The 17,800-nt window shown below is 43.5% G+C and overlaps 1 protein-coding gene across 1 annotated transcript in view; it reads right to left on the bottom strand.

Moving 5' to 3' along the window:
* LOC137616355 (PIN2/TERF1-interacting telomerase inhibitor 1-like) overlaps positions 1-17,719 on the bottom strand; it is a 62,106-nt gene extending 44,387 nt beyond the window's left edge. The window contains exons 1-2 of the mRNA XM_068346015.1: positions 17,454-17,719; positions 5,464-5,586 (exon numbers count right to left, since the gene is read on the bottom strand). Coding sequence (XP_068202116.1) covers positions 5,464-5,586; positions 17,454-17,526 — 196 coding nt within the window. The 5' untranslated portion in view covers positions 17,527-17,719. The remainder of the gene's footprint in view (positions 1-5,463; positions 5,587-17,453) is intronic.
* Positions 17,720-17,800: the final 81 nt, after the last annotated feature.

Genomic DNA, 17,800 nt, shown 5'->3' with positions numbered 1-17,800 from the left:
ATTGATTATGTTTCTTTAAATATGTATGACTCTTTCAAAATTTTAGGTGTGATTCTCGACAGTAAATTTACTTTTGAGAAACATATAAGGTCTCTGTCTTCTTCAATTTCACAAAAAATAGGCTTATTGAGAAAGTCTTTCAAGATTTTTGGTGATCAATCTATTCTGAAGAAGTGTTTTAATTCTTTCATTCTACCTTGTTTTGAGTATTGTTCTCCTGTCTGGTCTTCAGCTGCTGATTCTCATCTTAATTTGTTGGACAGAAACTTACGGTCTATTAAATTTCTTATTCCTGATCTAGATATTAATCTCTGGCACCGTCGTTCAATTAGTTCATTATGTATGTTGCATAAGATTTTTCACAACTCTGACCATCCTTTACATTCAGATCTCCCTGGACAATTCTATCCTGTTCGTAATACTAGGCAGGCAGTTAATTCTAATAGCCAGGCCTTCTCCATCACGAGGCTCAATACTACGCAGTACTCTAGAAGTTTTATTCCAGCTGTGACCAAGTTGTGGAATGATCTTCCTAATCGGGTGGTTGAATCAGTAGAACTTCAAAAGTTCAAAGTTGGAGCAAATGCTTTTTTGTTGACCAGGCGGACATAGTCTTTTTATAGTTTATTTATGACATATTTGTTTTTGATGTTGTTGATAGTTTATTATATGACATGTCTGCTTTGACGTTGTTTCTTATTTTAGAATGATTTATTGTTAATTTGTTCTCTTCATTTATTTATTTCCTTATTTCCTTTCCTCACTGGGCTATTTTTCCCTGTTGGAGCCCCTGGGCTTATAGCATCTTGCTTTTCCAACTAGGGTTATAGCTTGGATAGTAATAATAATAATAATAATAATAATGAAGGATGGTCTTCATCAGACAGGAAGGGAGAGTATCCCTGGGGAGATACTGGAGGGACTAGCCTTGATGGTCTGCACGGAGTCAGCTTCACCCTCGGGGAAGTGACCGCGTCGGAAACTCCTCTTTTCCTCTTCAAAGGGGTAGAGGGAGCCGTGGTTCCGTGTCATGAGTCCAGAGCTATAGGCTGCTCTGATGACCGGCCGGACGGGACAGGCTTTAAAGCCTGTGTTACAGCTCTTGACTAAGGCACTGAACCAAGGCTGCTGACTCACTGATGCACTATCAGACAGATCCCCCTGAAAGGAGAGGGACCGAAGGTTCCCTACGAGGAGTCACCATAATAGGTGGGTCCGCCTTAGAAGGCAGTTTAGGGATCCTGAACCCCTCTGCTGGTGCCTGTTTCCCTTCTCCCGCAGGGCGCGCTGGAATGCATTTGCGGGGAGGGGAATGAGGCAATGGAGAACCTTGCTGGGTGTAATTCCTGCGCCTGTGAATGTTGGCGGGCCGACAGAAGAGTATTGGCGCGTGTGTGCAGGTGAAAACTGGCGCACAGGCGAGTGGTGGCACATGGGCATGTCTTGGTGGGTGCGCGCGGATGTCTTGGAGAGCGCTGGCGAGCAGGTGAGCACTGAATTGCGCGTGTTATTTTACCTGCATTTTGATGGCGCATTAGATAGTATTGGCGCGCAGGAACTCGTTGACGCGCAGGTGAGTGTTGGCGTGCAGGAGAGCGCTGGCGCGTAGGAGATCGTGGGCGCATAGGCGCAGGGTGCGCAGAAGATTGCTGACGCGCAGGAGAGTGCAAGCGCGCAGCAGCGCACTGGCGACCCTGGGCGTGAGTGCAGGGTGCGCAGGCGAAGGCGGGCGCGTGGGCGGAGGGCGCGCAGGCGAAGGCGGGCGCGTGGGCGGAGGGCGCGCAGGAGAGCGTTGGTGCACAGGCGCATGATGTTGCTGCCGTCTATGAGGGCGAGCAGCCGAAGAGGCACGCCGAAGCGCTGTAGAGTTAGGACGCGCAGTCTGACGAGCTGCTGGTGAGCGCCGATGTCCTGTAGGCTGGCGAGCTGCAGGGCGATGGCGCGCAGCTGCGCACTTTGGTAGAGCCACAAGAGGCTTTACTGATGACAGGACCGGTAATGGAAGGTCAGCAGGTCTGAAGGGTGGATGGTCAGGGACTGGGATGTGCCCTTTGTAAGGGCGAGCATCCACCGATGGGGATCGCGAATGATCCGCAGAGAGATCCAGGACCGAAGTCACAGGACTAGTAGCAGGAGCAGTGACGGTCGATGGTCGAGGGTCAGATGACTGCAGCGGAGGCTCCTCTACAGGGGACGGCTGCGACGACGAAGCAGACAAAGCAAAGAGGCATCTCTTCACCGATGGTGAAGGAGGGCCGTTGGATCAGCAATCTGACCGTGCGCTGCAGCAGTCCTCCGAAGAGGAGTCTCTATGAGTGAACTTCCCAGAGGGGGAGAAACACTCGCAGGAGAGACAGACGGACTTAGTTTCCCCCTCGAAGGATGTTCAGGAACGGGAGAAACTAAATCGGCAGAAACCGCTGGAGAGTCTGGAGGGGCAGAGGAGTCGGATGAAATTAAGTGTGACACCTCTGACACTACAACGTCGACGAGGGCCAGAGGATCTACCTCTGACGGCGACAATTAATGCTGAACAGAAGCACCCATTCGGATGAACTGCAGCAAAGCTTCCTTGGAGGGCGGACCCGTAAGCTCCAAGGAAGACCAAATCTGCAACAAAGGCCTCACCCGGGGGGAGAGGTGGGGCTGCTTCGCTAGGGGAAGCAATACCATCTCTCGGGGACCGGGGTTGGCCGACATTAACTTGGTCTACGCTACTACTAAACGGTCTCTTGTAAGAGGCCGAACGAGCAGGAGCTTCGGAGGAAGGTCAGGAAACAGAAGAAGAGGCCTTGGGTTCTCCTCCCTTCGAAGTATCCCGCTTGGACTTCTTCTTCCGCCATCGCCCAAACCTCTCCCACTGGGAGGAAGACCACTCCCTACACTCATTACACTTATTTACACTATCACACCATTGACCTCTGCATATAGGACAAGGGGTGTGAGGATATATCTCCACCACCGACATAAACGTTCTACAAGGGCGGCCGGAGAGTCCAGGGCAGGCGCGCATGGTCGCAGAAGTCAACTTCACAAACACACACTAGAGAAAAGAAAAGGCAAATAGCCATTAATGGCTGCCAATATACGGCGAGGATGAAGAGCGGCAACGTCCTTTCACCATCCAAGCCAAAAGCAAAGTGAGCTCAATCACAGGTGTGTGAGGGGGGGCAGTAGCAAGCTACCCACCCCTACCCCCGCTAACTAGCGGTATGGGTAGTTAACCCTCGCTAAATTTTAATGGCTCGTCATTTCAGCTACGCCGAAAGTGATACCCCTATTAAATAGCATGGTTTGTATTCCAGTTACGGAACAAACACCTTATTTTATCAATTAAAAAATGAATATCTTAATAATAACTCATTTTAGACACTAGAGAGAAAGCTGAGAGATGAATAAGCAGGATTTAGAAAAGGTGGAAGCTGTACTGCCCAAATTTTAATTTTTTTAAGACATATGGTACAACAATGTGTAGAATATAGAAATCCACTATCAATGGCATTTATCTACTATGAAAAAGACTTTGATAGTGTGCACCGGCCAATTTTGTGGAAATCCCTGCATTATTATATATGTAAATTTTATTAAGTCTGTTCATGAGCATAGCAAGTGCAAAGTTAATGTTAGTGGAGTGCTATCAAATGCATTTCTAGTGAACAGTGGAGTACTCCAAGGGAATGTGATATCACCGATGTGGTTTATCCTCGTCATGGATTTTGTAATGCATAGAACAGTTGGGATGGTAGAGAAGGGTTGCATTGGATTGTTAACAGGAAATTAGCTGACCTAGCGTATGCTGATGACGCTGTCCTTATTCGCAGAACACAGGACTTGCAAAGCTTGCTTACCAGAATGCATGAAATATCACATGAGGTTGCAATTAAGATAAATAGAAGAAAGAGAGAGAGGATGAGAACGGGATATGCAATGGAAGATAAATTATCATTGGAAGGAGAAAGGATTAATGAAGTGGAATCATATATTTAGGAACTATGATCTCCAATACAGGATCTTTAGAATTGGAGTTTAATGAAAGATTGAAAAAAGCAAATCAGACAATGGCTAGGTTAAGTAAAATTTGGAAATCATATCACCTGAAATTACATATAAAAATCAGGCCATATATCAGTTCAGTGAGATTGGTGTTACTATATGGACATAAGTCGTGGTATGACAATGAAACAATATCCAACAGATTTTGTAGATTTGAGAACAAAGCCCTCCGAAAAATATTAGGAGTTAAATGGCAAGATAGGATTATAAATTAAACTATAAGAGATTACTCGAGTGCCATATATGGATGAGATCATGGCAAAGGGCAGATGGAGATGGTTTGGGCAGCTCTTCGCACTCCCTGAGAGAGATTAGATCACCAAACTTACAACCGGGCTCCACAAGGCACTAGAAGAGTTGGAAGACCCAAGCCTACATAGCTGAGGACTATAAAGCGTGAGGTAGGAGATGATGAATGGAGAAGTATTGATTTATAGCTCAAGATAGAGACAACTGGCAAAATCTAACCAAAGCCCTATGCATCAGTAGGTGTAGGAGATGATGATAAATTGTTTTTTCTATTTTTTAAACAAAAAATACATTTTATATATATATATATATATATATATATATATATATATATATATATATATATATATATATATATATATAGATTAATCATTCTCTTTCTTTGCATTATTGGATACAGTTAAGTGAAACAGCAGTTTAATCAAAATCCAGTCTATTTCAAATATACAGTAGCTGTAATTTTTTACCACAGTAAATGAATATACAGTGTACAGCGAGAGCTAGGACAAGGTGGGTGGAGAGAGAGGTAAGTGGCACGAAGCACCCCCAGTGTAAAGGAGTGCGGGCTATTTGAAGTCCTCGCGCTGTTTGTTTTTATTGCGAATATGTGATTTTTTACTTAATAGGTATTGGGGTTGTCTGTGTCACATGTAATAGAACTGGCAAAGGGAGAACTCGCGTATAAAGAGGGCTGACTGTACTGTATAGTCACTTTTAAATAAACAAGAATTTACATAAAGTTGAGCTTAATTCTATAATCAAAGCAAACTAAGTTTCTTATAGAATGAATATTAACCTAACTCAAGTCACCAAAAGTATATATATATATATATATATATATATATATATATATATATATATATATATATATATATATATACATACACATATATACACATATATACACATATATATATACATATATATATACATACATATACATATATATATATATATATATATATATATATATATATACAGTATATATTTTTTTTTCATTAACTTACGAGCTTAATTCTATAATCAAAGCAAACTAAGTTTCTTATAGAATGAATATTAACCTAACTCAAGTCACCAAAAGTATATATATATATATATATATATATATATATATATATATATATATATATATAGTATATATTTTTTTTTTCATTAACTTACCTTTATTGTTGTCTTTTAGACGAACTGAAATGGGGTCTTGGTCACCCTGCTCATCTTTTCCGAGGCCTTTCCCTTTTGACCATCCCATCTTCTCCATTAGCTTTTGTCCAAACTTACTGTCATCTGCAATAAAATAAAATCAAAAGTGATCATCTGCAATACTGTACAGTATTAAGAAATTCAAACCAGTTACAAATTTTTGTCTGGTTGTTCAAATGAGAAGAATATAATTCCATAATTTTTTGTAAAGTGAATCTTTCATCTCAAATTTCACCCAATTAATAGGGTATGTGGTGTCTAAATAAGTAACAGTATGATGACTTGAAGCTTCATAACAATCACTGCATATATAAATCGTCAACCACTGCCCTATCGTTGTCCTCAAAAGGGCAGTGAGATTGGTATGGGCTGTGAATCTAGTAATCTGTATCTGGGCATTGAATATTCTTGTATTAAACAATTATGAAGATGAAATAAAATGTTTAGTGTAACATTTTGATGTATTGTCACCTTTTAAAAAACCATCCCCTCATGACTGACCTTAAAAACCCTGATGAGTTGGCAAGGGACAACAAATCCTCATTCCAATCATGACTTTTAATTCTCTCTCTGAATGAATCTTTCACATTAAATTTTAGAAAGCATATTTTTTCTTTTATGATTTTTGGCAAATGTTCAAACTAAGAAATGTGACATATTTGAAAGTAATATGTATTCTTCCTAATAACACAAACCTTAAGCTCTTTATTAGGGATTGTACTTTTGGTGAAGCTGGAAGACTAGCTGTAAGACTTTTGGCAAGGTGTTACTACCCCACCGCTAGTTAGCCGGATAGTAGGGGGGATAGCTGGCTACCGCACACATACACACACACTGGTGTTGTCTCATCACTTTTGATTGCCAGCAGGACTTACAGGGGGTCAGATAATGGCAGGCAAAATTTGTATAAAGAGCTCAAGGTTTGTATCATTAAGAAAAACGCAAATTACTTTCAAATCTATCATTTGTTCCGACACTAAATACATGCCCTTTCGCTCTTTATTAGAGATGACTCACCCATTAAGAGGGTGGAAGTTAGAACCAACTGGCTGACTTTTAACACAGGGTTTTCTCATAAGTGCTCTGCAAGTAACAGGGATAAACCCTGACACCTCACTAAATTCACTGCAATGCATGGTCAGTGGCCTGAGTAATGTGTGAGTGTGTGATACTAGCAATGTGACTAGTCTAAATAAGAATTCTCAGAAATGTAGGAATCTTTCAAATCAACCATAAACATTACCCAATCCCACCTTGCCAGGGGATATGAGGATGCAAGTATTATTTCTATATTAGGTTACACTAGGGAAATGGTTTTACCTGCAGATAGGTGAGTCCAGCTTGCAGAGGACCATAGGTACTGTTCCCCAAGAGAGGGGAGGATGAAAAAAAGAAAGAACCTATCATTCCTAAAATTCACCCCAGACTAATCCTGGGTAACTTCTGCCCTCAACCATCTGCTACTTGTTTATGAAGGAGCTTGAGGTATTTGAACCTGTTGTGCAGCCGCCATAGGGCCTTTTGAGAACATTTCCATGTTCCTGTTGGTCATATCTTGCAGGTAGTGAGCAGTGAAGGTCGTTTGACGTTTCCACACCCCTGCTTGTAAGACCTGCATCAAAGAGTAGTTTCTCTTGAACGCTAGGGACGTACTTATGCAATGTCATGAGTTCTTTGTCATCTAGTTGGAGAAGGATCAGGATTCAGTGCAAAGTCTATGATTTTGTGAATCCACGCAGAGATGGTGTTTTTGGTGATCCTCCTCTTCCCCTTCCCCATGCTGACAAAGAGTGCTGACACTTAGAGGTGAGCTGCTAAAGTTCTCTTGAGATAGTACCTCAAACTCCTCATTGGGCAAAGTAATGGTTGATCTGGATCATCAGTTACGTTACAAAGACTCCCACTCCGGAGGGGCTAGAATCTAGGATCCGCTAGTCACAGATTTTGAGTCTTGGCGATAAACTCGGTGACGAAACTGAGCATTACCTTCCCCCATCCCCTTGAATGGGCAACGTCGTAGAAAGTTCACCGACTCTCTTGGCCGAAGCCAAGGTGAGTAGGTAAACTGTCTTCAGAGTGAGGTGGTGATTGATCTGCTCCCTAGTGTCATGGTTCATAGGAAGCACCCTTCAGGGACTGAAGGATGCGAACCAAGTTCCATGTGGGTGGTCTAACTTACATCTGAGGCAGTTAAGCTCAAAACTCTTTATGAGGAGAGATAATTCTAACGATGAGGAAATATTAATTCCTTTGAGCCTAAAGCCAAGACCCAGGGCTGAGTGGTAGCATTTCACCGGTGAGACCAAGAGGAGCATTTCCTCCCGAAGGTAAACGAGGAACTCCACTATTGCTGGAATAGTGGTATTGAGGGAGAGATACTCCTTCCAAGACACCAACCTCAGAAGACAGTCCACTTGGTCTGGTAGACTGAAGTCAAAGATCTTTTGCAGGTATCCGGACATCGTTCTTGCACCTCTCCGAGAGAAGAGATGCTTGATAGTCTCCTAGCATGAAGATGTAGTGAAAGATGTAGGCATGTGGTTGCCTGAGTAGATCGTGTCGTGGAGGGAGCTCTATTGGAGCTCCATTGGGAGTTGCAGAAGGTCTGGAAACCATTCTGCATGTTGGCATAGTGGAGCTATGAGGGTCATTAAGAGATTGACCGATGTTCTGGTCTTGTTGAATACTCTTCTCATCAGACAGAACAGCGGAAAGGCATAAACGTTGATATTGTCCAACCGTTGTTGGAAGGCATCTTACCAGAAAGCCTTTGGGATTCGGGACTGGGGAGCAATACAACGGGATCCTGAAATTCAGGGCCGTTACGAACAGATCTACTGTCGGGGATACTGTACTCCACAATGTCTGGAGGTTGTTGGCTACTAGATGATTCAAAGACCACTCGGAGCCCACTATCCGAGTCGCTCTTCTCAGAATGTCCGCGAGCACATTCGTTTAGCCAGGAATGAAGCAACCCCGTAGGGTCACTAAGTTGACTTCTGCCCTTCTCAGTATTTTTACTGCCAGATGGGATAGGGGCTGCGAAAAAGTACTACCTTGTTTGATGTAAGCCACTACTATGGAGTTGTCACTCATTACCACCCCCGAGTGGTCTGCCAGGAAATGATGGAATTGTAGAAGGGCTAGATGTCAAAAGGGCTGCAAAAAGGTACCACCTTGTTTGTTGATGTATGCCAGTACTGTGGTGTTGTCGCTTATCAACACTACAGAGTAACCCACCAGGAACTGCTGAAGATATAGGAAGGCTGCCCTCATTTCTTAAGAGGTTTATATGCTGGTACCCTTCGGTCTTGGACCAAAGGCCTGAGGCCGTGTGGTGCAGCATATGGGGCCCCAACCCTTCTTTTGATGCATCTGAATAGAGCATCAATTCCGGGGGAGGAATGAGAAGGTCGACACTCCTGCGGAGGTTCTCGACTGCCACCCACCATTTGCGGTCCGTCTGCTCTTTTAGCCCTATGGAACTAGAATGTCTCGGGAATTGCTGGCCTGAGGCAGCCGTTGGGCACTAGAGGGGCCAGGGATGATAGGTGTCCTATGAGACATGGCTGGAAGCTCTTCTCATCTAAGGAAAGGTCTTGCTACCCTCCTCAGCCTCTGTACCCTGTCATCTGATGGGAAGACTTTCTGTTGATCGGTATCAATGAGATCATACCTTGGTATACCAGTCTTTGAGAGCGAACCAGAGATGACTTCTTGGGGTTTACCACGATCTCCGGGTCTTGGCAAAACGCTAGAACTCTGCCTTGGTGTTGAAGAAGGGTTGCTACCGAGTCTGCTAGGAAAAGCTAGTTTTCCAGATATCTTAAGAGACGGATGCTGCCAACCCCTTGAGCCAGGAAGACACTAGGGAGAACACTCTCATGAAGACCCAAGATGCCATGGAAAGACCAAAGCACAGCACCTGGAACTGGTATTTCTTGTTGTCAAGTATGATCACTAAATACAGTACTTCCTTGAAGATGGATGAACTGGGATCTGGAAGTATGTGTCCTTGAGATCCAGCATGCACATGAAGTCCTTTGGTCTTACCACTTCTCGGACCGTGTCTGTCGTCTCCATGCTGAACTGAGTTTGGCTGACAAACTTGCTCATTGCTGACTGAGAGGTCGATGACCTCCAGACACCTTTTTTCACAAGAAAGAATTGACTGAAGAAGCTTGGGGACTGGTGGAGGACTTATTAAAGAGCGCCCTTCTCCAACATGGTCTGGACTTTGGAGCCAGCTCCTTTGTGGATCCCTTTGCATAGGAGCTCATTGGGACTGGATCACAAGTCAGTACAGGGAGAGATTGAATGAACGGGATGCGATACTCCAAACAAATCAAAGAGAATGTCCTGACCTTCATGGGAGGACTTGGAGCCCTTCCACTCTCTTAAACACTCTTTGTGACATTGAAGTTATTGCTGATGAAGTCCTATTCTTCACTGGTTTCGTTGGCTGCTGCTGTTTCTTCTGCGGTGGAGGAGGTCGATATGGCCGAGATGTAGGAGCCCTATGTAGTAGGGAGTCCTGATTAGACATCCTCCATCTCTACGCTACCGCCTCGACGTCTTCCTGCCTAAACAGAGAGGAACCATCAAGAGTCAAATTCCTCGGTCTCATTACTTCTGCTTGTGGGACCTGTCGATGGAATCTTTCTATTACCAAGTCCCTTTGCCGAAGAATCGTGTTCCCCAAAGGTTCACAACCTGGTGGGAGAGGAAGATTAACTCAATGGTTCGAGTTCCCGATAATGGATAAGTCTCCATCGACTTTCTCATGGTCTCCTTAGATCAGTCCTCGGTGCTGATGAGGTGTCCCACAGAACCTACCAGAGATCTAACCATGAAGTAGCCTGCATGGCATACTTTGTGACCATCTCCTGGTTAAGGATCTCCGAAGCTGAGAATGAGGCAGAGAGACTGCAGAGTCTCTCGAAGGACACTCCGTTAAGAGCCTCTTAATGAGTGGTCGAGAGGCAAGGCCGGAAGGGGGGTCGTTAGAAACCTCACAATAACTCCTCTCCTGTAGAAACGACAGCAGAAGCAGCTTATAGGAAAAGCCTGCTCGGAGGGAGCTTGAGAAGCCGGCGATCTGGGAGAAAGCCTTCAAACAGGCCACCATTAGCCCCTTAGACCAGGGCAAAGCTGCACTGGTCTTGGGATGCCACTGAGTCCCGTAGACATGGTCTAGGACCATGTCTTTGCCCTCTTAAGAGGCCACAGCTGGATTGGACAACCCATTGATGGCTCTCATGCAGGCCAAAACCTGCCTGAAGGAGTGTTTCAACTCCTTTTACTCAGCTTTCGTTAGCTCAGGACTTGTAGCCTTTGGGAGATAGTTGTCATCGTTGTAATCATCCTCCACCAACAAGCTCTCATCCATAGGAGCTCAGAGTGGGTCGAAGTCGTCTTTTGTAGACGGCCCGTCGCTTGTTGACGTCCTTGCTGGAGTTGGGAAGAATCAACTAGGCTTTTCTTGTGGACGCCTTGCTGCCTTAGTCGAGGTCTTGGGGACCATTTTTGAGTCCTTTGCCTCCTTCCTCACGGGACAGAAACTACTCCCTCAGGAGCAAAGATCTGGGGGTGTTCCTCCCTTTGTCCCTCTTTTGATGAGGAACACCATCTGGGGAAGAAAGTTTCCTCGACACTGGCCACTGTTCCAGAGGAACCACCTGGATAGGGGAGAGGCGAGCCGAATCCGTAAGGGAAATCTCTCTGGGAGACTGAGTCCCTCGGCTTAGACGACAATGAAAGGTGTCTCCCGGAGGAAGAGTCGCATGGACGATCCTCCTCTTCTGCTTGTTCGTCAATACCGGTTCTACCTGAACCTGGGAAAGATCCTGCTGGTCTCCTGAACGGGGTCTCACCCGAGGAGGAGAGAGATGCACATCTGCAGGAGAGACCTACCTAGGACTTTGGCCCACCATCGACTGAAGAGTCAGCTCAGCATGGGGGGGAACGCAGTCTTTGGCAGCAGCAGCAGCCGAAGGCGAATGATAGGATCCTTTGACGGTCAAAGTAGATGACACACCAGGATCATGCTGTACCATACTCAACAGTGACGAGGGTTCCACCTCCGAGGAAGCTGGTGTCCGCTTCCTCTCAGCACTGAGTTGGAGTTCCATCAATGCTCCACTTAAGGAGAGGGGCAGAACTGCTTCTCTAAGGGAAGCAGTCCCGTTCCTCGAACCCCAAGGTTGACCTGGTAGCTGGTCTACACTTCTACTCGATGGTTCCCCGGGGGAGACCGATCAAGCAGGAGCTTCAGGAAGAGATGGAGGGGGGGGTGTCAAGGGAGAAGTCCCAGTTTTCTTTGACTTCGAGGAAGACCCCAAAGGTGAAGACTCTTGATCTTCTTTCGCCAGCACCCAAATCTCTCCTACTCGGAGGTAGAACACTCCTGGCATTCAGGGAAGGTGTTATCCTGATCTTAACGGCGCCCTTGGCAGAACGGACACAGCGAATGCGGCTTTGTATCCAAGGAGGAAATGAAAGTCCCACAGGAGCGGCCCTCAGGTTCTGGACAAGTTCGCAATAGGATAGTCAAGGAGAAAGTACACACGCTGAAACGAAAAAGAAAAAAAGCAATTAAGTCAGTAATGGCAAGTCAATTAGAAAGGAGAAAAGCAGCAATGTCTGTTCTCCAGCAAGCCATAGCAAAATGTGGTTACTCGGCGCAGGTGTGTGAGCAGGGTAGCAAACTATGCCCCAACCCCCTCGCTAACTAGCGGGTGGATGTTTAACCCTCAATAAAAGTCTTAGGGCTTGTGTTTCCGCATTGCCAAAAGTAATATCCCTATAAATAGAGTTGGTTTGTATTAGTGATGGAACAATTGCTGTTTACTTAACATTATAAACCTTAAACAATAAACAATGAGTATGTGTGTGTTATTGTATGTGTGGAACTCAAAGTGATTTAACTTTATTTTTTATGGGAAAATTATTTCGGCTTACATGCATTTTGGTTTACGAGCTTACTCCTGGAACAGATCTTGCTCATATACTGAGGTACCACTGTTCAGTAGTGAGCCCTCGTTTATCGCGGTAGATAGGTTCCAGACCCGACCGCGATAGGTGAAAATCCGCGAAGTAGTGACACCATATTTACGTATTTATTTAACATGAATATTCAGACTTTTAAAACCTTCCCTTGTACGTAGTACTGTTAACAAACTACCCTTTAATGTACAGAACACTTAATGCATGTACTACAGTACCCTAAACTAAAACAGGCACAAATATTAAAGGCGATTTTATATCATGCGTTTCCTAAACACGACAAAAAGCACGATAAAAAATGGCAACCAATGTTTTGTTTACGTTTATCTCTGATCATAATGAAGAAACAAACTCATCTACACATCTGTGTATAGGTTAGTTTTTGCATCGATTATATTGATTATTCAGTACAGTATGTTGATTTTGTTATTTACCAATGTTTTACTTAATTTTTCTTAGGACTTCCAAATGAAATGTTTTTCTTTATGACGCCGCCTGAAATGACGGCGTCATAAAGTACGTTCAGTAAACAACCACGCTCAGTAAACAAACGAAGGCATTTAACGCGCATGATGAAAGTGATAAATAATGATATTACAGTAAAAGCTTTTAGAAAATATGTTATTACAAATATTATTTACTGTATCTATATAAAATCATACAGTACATACGTAGCAAAGCAGGAAAACAATTTATGAGAGAGAGAGAGAGAGAGAGAGAGAGAGAGAGAGAGAGAGAGAGAGAGAGAGAGATGTTTTACGTACGTACAGTAAATATAAATTTTAAACAAAAAAATATGATAGGTTATAACATGTATATTCAGACTTTTAAAACCTTCCCTTTAATTTAATGCATACTAAACTAAAACAGGCACAAATATTAAAATGTTAGAATATTAAAGTAAAAAATAAAGATTGTTACTGTACTCACCACAAAAGAAGTTGAAGAAAAACTTAAATGATGATGGCGATGAATTTGCTGCACAGTAGAAATGATGATGATGAAGCTGATGATGTCTTCTACTGTGCAGCCAATGATATTATTTTACGTCTCTTCAGACGGAGGTGTCTTTTCCTGGGACACCTCTTCAACTTCTTCCTGGGACACTTCTTCAACTTCTTCCTGGGACACTTCTTCAATTTCTTCCGAAGGTGTACTAGCAGGAGGAACTGGCTCTTTTTTGCCAGGCTGGAAGAACATTGTGATCGGAAGTTGCTGCCGCTGCTTCTTTTTTCGCTCGAAGAGCATCCTGTAGGGAGTCATGATGTCATCGATCTTGTTGCAGAATTACATAGACTGAACCATATCCTCGTCCCACTCTTGCGACATTTCTTTCACCTCCTTCACATGGTTGCAGAGCTTGGCAAGCCGTTCTAATGTTAAGCCCGTTTCTTCGACATTTTCTTGGGTCTCTTCCTGCGTTTCACTGTCTTCTTCACTGGCCGATTTCGTCAGGTCTTCTAGGTCTGCGTCAGTTAGCAGCTGGGAATGGCAGTCCAACAACTCGTCGACGTCTTCAGTCGTCATGTCGCCAAACCCGTCACCTCCAATTATCGCAGCCAACTGCACAGATTTGCGTATTGCAGAGAGTTGAATTTCAGACGGTGTAAATCCCTCGTCGTCGTAAACAATCTGGGCCCACAACTTCTTCCAGCTCGCATTAACAGTTGCAGGTTTCATTTCTTGCAGTGCCTTCTGAATGTTCTGCAGGCACGTGGCTATTGTGTACTTACGCCAGTACACCTTCAAATTGAAATTTTCATCTTCATCTTCTTGGGCAGCATCCACACACGCAACGAGGTCCGCCAAGGTATTCTTCGTGTAGAGGGCCTTGAACGCCCTGATAACCCCCTGGTCCATCGGTTGAATTAATGACGTGGTGTTGGGTGGCAGGAACTCAACCTGAATGCCCTCATGCGACAGGTCAGTTGCGTGTCCACCAGCGTTATCCATAAGGAGAAGGATCTTGAATGGCAAGCACTTCTCTACAAGATATTTGCTGACTTGCGGGATAAAACACTGGTGGAACCAGTTGGAGGTCAGCATCTTCGTAATCCATGCTTTTTGATTAAGCATCCAGTGCACAGGAAGGAGATTCTTAATTTTATTTTTCAAAGCGCGAGGATTTTTTGACTTGTAATAAGCCCCGGCTTTACCAAAAATCCAGCAGCATTGCCACACATCACGAGGGTTACGCGATCTTTGAACGCTTTAAAGCCAGAGGCTTTGGTTTCTTCTTTGAACAGGAAAGTTCGCGACGGCATTCTCTTCCAAAACAAGCCGGTCTCATTCATATTAAACACTTGTTCCGGCTTGTATCCACCTTCAGCGATAATGTTCTTGAAAGTCTCGTTCGCGTAAGTTTCAGCAGCGGCAGTGTCAGCGGAAGCAGCCTCGCCATGCAGGGAAACGCTTTTCAGGCTGAAGCGTTTCTGAAACTTCGCGAACCATCCTTTGCTGGCGGAAAAACGTTGTTTCTGAGGCTGGGAATCAGTGGATGTCCCTGGTTGAGGTTCATCTTCATCATCTTCTTCAGCATGGTCGCCATCGTCGTCTTGAGGTTCCTTTGCCGCAAAATTCTCATACAAGCTCAAATCCTTGGTTCGGATGGTGTTCGTATCCAAGGCTATGTTCTTCTAACGGCAGTCGGCAATCCACACTGCTAAAGCACCTTCCATGCGTACGATCGTTTTATTACGCGTGGTAACGACTTGCTTCGCTGATCTGCCTAAGGTGATGGTAGCCGTCTTTCTAATGTTCGCCTCATCCTTCTTGATGTAGCGAACGGTGGATTCGTTTACTCCAAAATGGCGGGCTGCGGCCGCGTAACTTCTGCCTTCTTTTAACAGATCGAGAAGCGTCACCTTCTCAGCAATCGTCATCATCTTTCGGTGGCGTTTAGGCTCACTACCAGCCTTAGCAGAAGCAGAATGCTTGGGAGCCATTGTACAGTAGGGGTTAAACAGAAAGTTTAACAAAAAGTTCAACTTAAAACGGTCACGCACAGCACAGATTAAAGTTCACAATAACGTAGCAGCATCTACACGGCGAGAGAGCGGCAAACGAAGTGGCCGCGAAAAGATGCTGCGGGTTGGAGAAGCGGTCAAAACACCAATCACAGGCTACATTACAAAACTTGGGTTCTGAATCGTCATCTATCAGCGCTTGAACCAATCACAATCTGTCTTATATGCTACGTAGTAGTTACCAGTTCAAAGTACAAGGTACCCTACGTATACAGTACAGCTTTACGTACGCTATTTTACGCTTGTTTTGTTGTATGATATGTCTCTCTCTCTCTCTCTCTCTCTCTCTCTCTCTCTCTCTCTCTCTCTCATCACTGTTTTTGTTTCTTGTCCTATTGTGTGTTTTATTGGATATCTCTCTCTCTCTCTCTCATCACTGTTTTTGTTTCATTTCTCATTCTGTGTGTGTCAATCTCTCTCTCTCTCTCTCTCTCTCTCTCTCTCTCTCTCTCTCTCTCTCTCGTACGCTTATTCGAGATGTGATTTTTGCAACAAAGAATATTATTGGATGCAGTACTACGTACGTATACATACAAAAGATTCATGGAAAAGATGCACATCCATTACATTTGTAGTACAGTAGTAGCCATCAGCAGCCTTACACCATTCTAATACGGTATGACTGCATCTGATTTGCGTTTCATGTTCGATTTAATTTTACTACGTACTGTATACTGAATTATCGTATGATCACATTCTCTTTTCGTGTTTTATTTCTTTCTGTACTGAATTATATGTCATATGTAATGCAATGAACCATCAGTAAGAGCAGATATTACTAATTACAGTATTAATGGAATTACAGGTAACGAAATATCGTATTTGGGGTCTTCATATATCGCGGTATTTTCGAAATTTCCGGAAAATCCGCGATATGTTTATATATATGGGTTATGAAAAAAATCCGCGAAGTGGTGAATCCGCGATGGTCGAACCGCGAAGTAGCGAGGGCTCACTGTAGTGTGTTTGAAGGTATGTTTTATTACGTCAGTTTCAATCTCTCAACTAATATTATACTATATATACTCTAGTAAGACCATGATTTTTGTCAAAACTTCATTACCATGAGTTTTTCCTTTGAACATAATCTGCAGCTGAATGACAGAGGTAGACTAGCTAAGGTGTATGTGAGATTCATAACCCCAGCAGTAAAGTAGGACATGGCAATCTATTAGGTCAGGTTAGGTTGAGTTACATATGCTAGGACATATCACCTTTATTTCCTAAAAAGGAAACATGATTAAATAGTTTTCTGGGTGTATGTACAGTACTTGGTTGGAACTGGTGTAAACAGCTTCCTGGGCATATGTAGGTGGTTGGAACAGGCGTAAACTTTTCTAATACTTATCAAATCAATATTGTTTATGGGAATAATGTTTATCTTTGTCTAATATATACTGTATTATGATTTGGTGTTACCTTGCCAAAGCTGATGCCGGCTGGGAAGCAAACATTGAGTCGAGACTTGGTTAATGGAAAGCTGATACAGTGGTATAAGGGGATGTCACAGGGGGCGTAGCCCCCAGATAATTGCCTAGGTTAGGTTAGTTGGGGACCCCTAAGATAGGTGGTGTTCTTGTTTGTTTTCCTTTTAAAATGTGGGATTTCAGTAATATGAAATCTGAAACTAAAGATTGAAAAATGTGGGTTCCCCCAATTATTTGCATCAGAACAGTTCAAATTACCTATTAAATTATACAAGGAACACTTCTTATTTTATTATTAGGAATACTGTGCTATAGTAATTATTTACCTGCATTTTAATTACTAACCTGGTTCATTCTGATCAAATACAAAACCCCAACTTTTTCTATGCGACAAGCAGTGCCCTATGCGATAATCACCTTTCTTCCCCGAGTATTTTCCTTCCTCTTATACGTTACCATAGGCTATTTACACTCGGATTATGGTGGTCCTTACCTTCAGCCCATAAAGTTCCTCTTGGATTTAAGGAGTACCTCTGTCTCCTCCGAGGTTCTGCCAACATAGCCATTGTAGTCGGTCGATTTATATTGGAATTTAGAATATCATAAGGAAACCAAAAATAATTGTTTTATCGAAATTCACAATTTAGAGAAACTTCATTGTAGGTTTATGACTCTTTCTACCAGTGCCATGTGCAGGAAACTGTAGTGGCATGTGGTGAGTTTCACCTTTGTATCCGCACTTCCTGAATATTTATACTTTCTACCTACATCCTTTGTTGTTGTTTTTTTTTTTTTTTTTACTTTTGTTTAGTTCTTTATGTTTATGTTGATATTGATAGT

The sequence above is a fragment of the Palaemon carinicauda genome, chromosome 22, assembly GCF_036898095.1.
Source record: "Palaemon carinicauda isolate YSFRI2023 chromosome 22, ASM3689809v2, whole genome shotgun sequence".
NCBI lineage: Eukaryota > Metazoa > Arthropoda > Malacostraca > Decapoda > Palaemonidae > Palaemon > Palaemon carinicauda.
The sequence above is the reverse complement of the archived record's forward strand: the minus strand, read 5'-3'. Positions and strand labels throughout refer to the sequence as shown.